This window comes from Lipotes vexillifer, unplaced genomic scaffold (assembly GCF_000442215.2).
Source record: "Lipotes vexillifer unplaced genomic scaffold, Lipotes_vexillifer_v1.1 scaffold564, whole genome shotgun sequence".
In the NCBI taxonomy this organism is placed as follows: Eukaryota; Metazoa; Chordata; class Mammalia; order Artiodactyla; family Lipotidae; genus Lipotes; species Lipotes vexillifer.
The window spans coordinates 256,789-263,246 of NW_006787829.1; the positions used below are offsets into that span (position 1 = coordinate 256,789).

A 6,458-nucleotide genomic window follows, 5' to 3' on the forward strand; every position below is an offset into this window, starting at 1 on the left:
CCGCGGGTGACCGGCCATGTCCTTATGGCCGAGGCCCTGCGGAATTACGGACCCCTTACCTGACCGCGCCCCCGGCGCGCGCCGCCCGGGAGCCTTCGGGGCTGCCCTGGCCAGTGAGCCCCGGCGTTTCTCGGGACCTGTGTGCCAGTCGGGCTCTCCGGGGAGCAGTGCGAGGCACCGAGGGGGTGGTCTCCAGGGAGGGGGCCCGAGCGCCGCGGGGACCTGCTCGCCGCGCCTCCTCCGTACGCAGCTTCACCCCCCTGTCTCAGGGTTTGGGTTCTTTGCCCTGACAGGTCCGTTGGCGCCTTTCTTCTGAGGACGACCCCGGCCTTGACCATCAGCGCAGGGGACCGAGGCCAGAGGAGGCTCTACTCCCGGCCCCGCGCGTTCCCGCGCGCCCTCCCGCCCTCGCCGCGCCCCCGCGCGCCGCCCCCCGCAGCCAGGATGCCGGCGCCCGGCCGGGGCCCCCGCGGGCCGCCGCTGACCATGCCTGGGCGCCGGGGGGCGCTGCGCGAGCCGGCCGCCTGCGGCTCCAGCCTGGGGGCGGCGCTGGCCCTGCTTCTGCTGCTGCTGCCCGCCGGCTGCCCCGTGCGGGCTCAGAATGACACGGAGCCCATCGTGCTGGAGGGCAAGTGCCTGGTGGTGTGCGACTCCAGCCCGTCGGCGGACGGCGCCGTCACCTCCTCCCTGGGCATCTCCGTGCGCTCCGGCAGCGCCAAGGTGGCCTTCTCCGCCACGCGGAGCACCAACCACGAGCCGTCCGAGATGAGCAACCGCACCATGACCATCTACTTCGACCAGGTCAGCTGGCCGGCCTGCCCCTCGCCTCCCGCCCCGGGTGGGGAGGGCGGGGGGCCTGGGGGGGTCGCCGGCTTCCGGGACGTGGAGTTCCAGGCTCTCCCCTCCTCTCTGCCCTCTCTCCCTTCTGCAGTAAGCTCTCCTTTTCACATTGTAGCTTTTTTAGAACTAATCAGCTCAGTTGGCACTGGGGTGACTGAGAGTCCTGTAAAGCTAAGCATCCCGTAGAGCCAAGAGAGCTGAAATAGATTTCCCGAAAGGACAGTGAACGTTTTGCTTTTCGCTGGGATGGGGGCCGTCCTTTGTGGTGGATGGCCTTCTGTCACCCCACTGGCCACTTAGAGCCCGAGCGCATTGAAACTCTCCCCGCTCAGCCCGCGAGTTCTCCGAAGGTCTCAGCCAAGGCTCCGAAAATGTGTACCTACTGCTTATTTTGGAACGGACTGGGGAGAGGATGCTTGTCTTCAGAAAAATAAGTAGGGAAGAGTGTGTGTGGGGAAATAGCAGGTATAGTTATAGATAAACAAAACCAAACCGAGTGTGGTTATATGAATGCAATGTACGGTAAATACAATATATACAACGTATCAGAAAATGCATATCGATGTCATACATGGTGTGCTTATATAAAGGAAACACAAAATAAAGAGCCATGACTTAAGTTGCTCTAGCCACTCAACTTCTCCCACTGGCTTCAAAGCAGAAGGGTCTGCATATGATCAGGCTTTGGCAACGCCTTCTCTGGGTTACTGCTGCCCAGGATTAGAGGTCTCCACCTTCCTCTAGTGTCCTCCCTCCCCACCTTGGTTTCTGTTGTTTTTCGGAAACAAACAGGAAACGTTAGAGTGGTTTCCAGACTTTACCTCACCATTCCATTCCTTTTGCCAAAGTGCTTCCCACACAGGGAGCTCGGGCTTACTGAGCACACTTGATTGAGTTCCTTTCTCTCTGTTAACCAACTCGCATGCCTGAGTGGTGACACATCTGCACACACCAAAGCCTCTTCTTAGGCCAGTGTCTTTATTTGCTTTAATCCTTGTTAAGGATTATGTACTTGAAATTTGGGGAGAGGTGTGTACGGGCCGTGTCTCTCTTTAATCTGTTTTTTTCTTACGAGACATAAACGTCTTTAATTTAATTATGTCCAACTAAAGCAGGCAGTGAATTCGTTTTCACAGCATTTTTACATCCGCCCTTTCATTAGGGTGTCAGAAAAACTCTGTGACGTAGGCAGGCTAAGTAGTAGTAGGATTCTAATTTTATAGATGAGCAAACTATGACAGGGCAGATTAAATGATGTTTCTCTGGTTCCCCAGTTAGGGAGTAACTGAAACTTGCTTTTCTGGGGCTGGTGGGTGTTCTGCCGTCTACAGCACGGCCCTGAATTTGCCAGTTTCCTGAATTAGAAATGGAGGTGCGAGAGTTGAGGCCGTTGAGTTGGGAGAAGCAGCGCTGAGGGCTTGGAGAGGGGAGGCTTTGTCCTTTTCTCAAGCCTTGTCAGGCGGACAGGAACACAGCCTCGAAGCCGCATCCTGAAGCACATCGCCTGTAACGATAGAGCCCGAGTGTCTCTGAGCCCTGCAGTCGAGGGGCGGAAGTACGGCCTGGAGCTCCTTGAAGAAGCTGGCGTGGCGCAGTCCCCACAGCCATCCCAGCAGTTGTCGGTGGCACCCTGCCCGTTGCTCTGGGAGCCGTGTGTGATCCATCTGTAGTGAGTGTGTACAGAATAACAGCAAAGGGTATGAGGTTGAAATTTATTTTCTGAACAGATGACAGGGTCCCTAATCTAGGATTTTGTTGTTGCTGGCTGTTCATTTTAAAAGCTGAGAACACCAGGCGGGCCATTTTATTATTTAATTGAGTTGTGCATGTGTGTGTGAGGAATGGGGACAGCTCCAGACAGAGGGGCCATATTCCGCCTTGAATATCTGAAAGGGAATCTGTTCATAATGGGGGGGAACCCTCCACTCTCCAAGTTCTGCTTATGACATCCTGACAGTCTCATCCGTCTTTTATTTGAGAAATAGCACCTGGAGGGTCACGTGATTTTGTATCTTGTGGCTCATTTTGTCGTTATTCTCGCACCTTGCGGAGTTCCCACCGTTTGAGCTAAGGGTGTCCAAGCTGCCTTTCCACTCTCCCTTTAGTTGTCCAAGCTTATTTGCATGACATCATAGCTCAGCTTAGAGAGCAGGCACCTCATGTGGAGTAAAGTGAGGGGAAATGGGCACAGCCAGTGTTTATGGAGTGTGGTCTTTCACCCAGCAGCCTTTATTGCGCACCTACTGTGTGCTGCCGGCAGGGAGGGGCATGCCTGGGGCTGTGAAACAGAGAGGAAACCTCACACGGTCGGTCTGTTCTCTCCTAAAGCACACAAAGCTCGTCCCAAGCTTTATCTGACAGAAGTTATCTCACTGAGTTGGCCTCTTACGCCACAGCCCTTTCTCTGCCCATTCAGGACGGAGCTCTGTTTTGGTCCACGCTTCACGTTCAAGTCCCCAGAATCCCACGGACCTCTGAACAGACTCAGTTACAGTGTGTCTACCGAGCTGATCGTCTTCCCCTGCTTTCTCTCAGCCCTGCCCACAGCAGCCACAATTTGCATCCATGTTTTCAACGCATAAATAAAATATACTCTAAAGCCATCCTTTCGAATTACGATCCATTAGCATCCTTCGGAAATCAATTCCTCGGCAGGACGTTGCGCTCTGGGGCTGCTTCCTTCCTGGGGCGGCCTGGGCACCCTGAGCAGGTGCTGCGGTGGTGCTTCAGCTCCTAAATGGACGGGTGGGGGTGATTTTGTGAGTCTGACTGAAACACACGCTGAGGAGGGGCTTGCTCTGTGTGTGCTGTATCCCCTCTTCTTTTCCAGGTCTTAGTAAATATTGGCAACCATTTCGATCTCGCCTCCAGTATATTTGTAGCCCCGAGAAAAGGGATTTATAGCTTCAGCTTCCACGTGGTCAAAGTGTACAACAGACAAACCATCCAGGTGGGTCGCTCTGACAGCTGGACACTTCTGGCTCTGGATGCATAGTCACACCCTCTGCGAGGTGGGGAGAACCAGGGACGGGGTCACGGGGGCCTGGGCACCAGCTGAGTCCTCTGGGTCAGTACCCCGCATGGGTCCAGGTCCATGGCCAGGGTGGGGAGAGGAGGTGGGGGGGATGAGAACAAGTGGATGGGATGGGGTCCATCGTGGTCTGCTGAGCTTTACCCTCTGCCTCGCAGGTCAGTTTAATGCAGAACGGCTACCCGGTGATCTCCGCCTTCGCGGGGGACCAGGACGTCACCAGAGAAGCTGCCAGCAATGGTGTCCTGCTGCTGATGGAAAGGGAGGACAAAGTCCATCTCAAACTGGAGAGGGGCAACCTCATGGGAGGCTGGAAGTACTCCACGTTCTCGGGCTTCTTGGTTTTCCCTCTATGAACGCAGAATCCCTGCCCCGCCCTGCCCCGCCGAGGATGGGGAAGTTGCCATCTGGATGCAGGAGTTCACCCTTCCTAACACCCCGAACTTGCCAGAAGAGGACAGCTTGTTTCTAGCCTCCTTCGTCGGACTGTTGTGGTCGAAGCGTGATCGCCTTTGGAACCTGCAGTGTTTTCTTTGAATGTTGACCAGGCCTCTGCAACCTGACCTCTAATTAGTTTTAGATGACAAGGTCCGAAGGAGAAATGAAATGACGGATCTGAGCAATTTGTGCCTGCTATTGTAAAGTCGATATGGGATTTTATCACTGGGACCACTGACTTCTCTTCTTTTGTTTGTACCTGGTACCTCACAGCGAGAGCCCTGCCAATCACCACCGCCCGACAGTCCTTGAAACGTGTTCTCTGTGTGTCTGTTCAGCCTTAAGAAAAAGAGTGGCTTCGCTTTCATGCCGTTTTCCTCCCCACCCCGGGTGGATGGGAGGACGCGGGAGGGGGAAGGGAACATTGTGTTAAGAAGTGCTTTATCCGGAGAAGCAAATTTTGCGCCATTGGACTGCCAGTTTTGTTTTGTATTGTTTGTGTGTGTGTGTGTGTGTGTGTGTGTGTGTGTGTGTGTGTGTGTGTGTGTGTGTGTGGTGTGTGTGTGTGTGTGTGTGTGTTTTCCCCAAGAAACTTTCCTTCCCACACACAGCTCTCCGTCTACACCCCTGCTCTTATCTTTTGTGCTGGGGTGAGGAGAGAAAAATGTGTGTTGAATTCCTGGATGAGACAAAACAAAACAAAACAAAAAATAACTGTGTATTTTGTTTTGGAGGAGACCAAACCAAACAAAAGGTACCTGTACAAAGTGAAAATGACAAACGGACATTTCTGCTTATTCTTTCAAAGAGATTCTCGCAGAGGCACTTTTGGAACTAACAACCTGGATTTTTTTTTTTTTTTTTTAATTTACATTCTGGAATACTTTAAGAGCCCGATGTTCCTGGGTGGCCTGAATCATGTCAGATTGGCATGGGAGCTGTGATGACCAAGTCCCCGATCACATGGTTTCTTTGCTGAGCACACCTGGGTCTTCCAGGCAGCATGTTTTTGTTCATCTGGATCCACTTCTGGGTGAGCACACCGCGATCAGGCGCCTCAAAGTCGACGGGACCAAACAGTTCTTCCCCATCAGGATCCTCTTCTGACCCACCAAGGCCAGAGGGTGTTGACACTCCCCTGGGAGCACCTGGCGGGAAGCCACCTGGAAAACGCAGTGGTTGAAGGTGTCGGCAGAGGTGCCCTAGAAGCAGTTTCCCAAATCCTTGTTGTTTGGCACCTTGTACAACAATATTATTAAAACACAGCTGAGAGTTGATGGGTGCAGGATTCGTACGCCGAGGAAATGGCACTGATCCCAAAGCAATCAAAGAAGAAACCTCAAACTGGATGTTAATTTGTCCTTTGTGTAACAATGTAACCAAAATATTGATGATAAAAAGTCATAATTTAAGATACAGAATAAATGGGTGTGATGTCTGACTTGGTTTCTCCCTCCACCTCGCCTCCCAACTCTCAAAATGTGTGTAAGGAAAGGCCAAGGATCAAGGGCGTGGGGAAATTAAACCCATACTGTTTACTCTTTAGAAAATACACAGAAAAACACACACGGACAGAGGTAGGTCTAGCTTTGGGTCCAGATGTATATTGCACTCTTAAAAATCTATTTTTCACACAGAAAGATTTGGGGGGAGGTATTATGTGAAAAAGACAGCATTAAAAAGGTTTGATGGAGAGGCAATCTGCTTTTATCACATTTAATTTTTGATGTACTACAAGATCCAATCCAATATTTCAATCAGAGAACACAGATATACAAGAAACTGACCTTTGATGATCGCATCAGGTGTTTCTAAGATGTGTGTGAGGATGGGTTTCATTTTCAAATAAGAAACGCAGTGGGGATTCTACACATGGAAAAATATAGTTGGGCTAAGGGTGTAAGTTTTACTGGCCTTAGGTGCATAACAGGATGCAGAATTTAATTTGAATCAAAATGCTGTTACATTTTGTAAGGGAAAAAAAGTATCAAAAATCGTCAACCGAAAAGCATTTGGGATATTTTGGCTCTGTGAGTAGAAGACATATTCCTGACAAGAGCATTATTTATTAATGCTGGTAACATACACAGCAGGATCATAGCTAAGATTTTTCTCTATTTTATTGCCCTTAGCTATTTAGTCCTCTTTC

The 6,458-nt window shown here is 51.5% G+C and overlaps 1 protein-coding gene across 1 annotated transcript; it reads left to right on the forward strand.

The window, feature by feature from the left end:
• Positions 1-444: 444 nt before the first annotated feature.
• CBLN2 (cerebellin 2 precursor) lies at positions 445-4,227 on the forward strand. Its single transcript, XM_007460862.1, has 3 exons — positions 445-801; positions 3,671-3,790; positions 4,030-4,227. Exons 1-3 carry the CDS (start codon positions 445-447, stop codon positions 4,225-4,227), a joined length of 675 nt encoding a protein of 224 aa, XP_007460924.1.
• Positions 4,228-6,458: the final 2,231 nt, after the last annotated feature.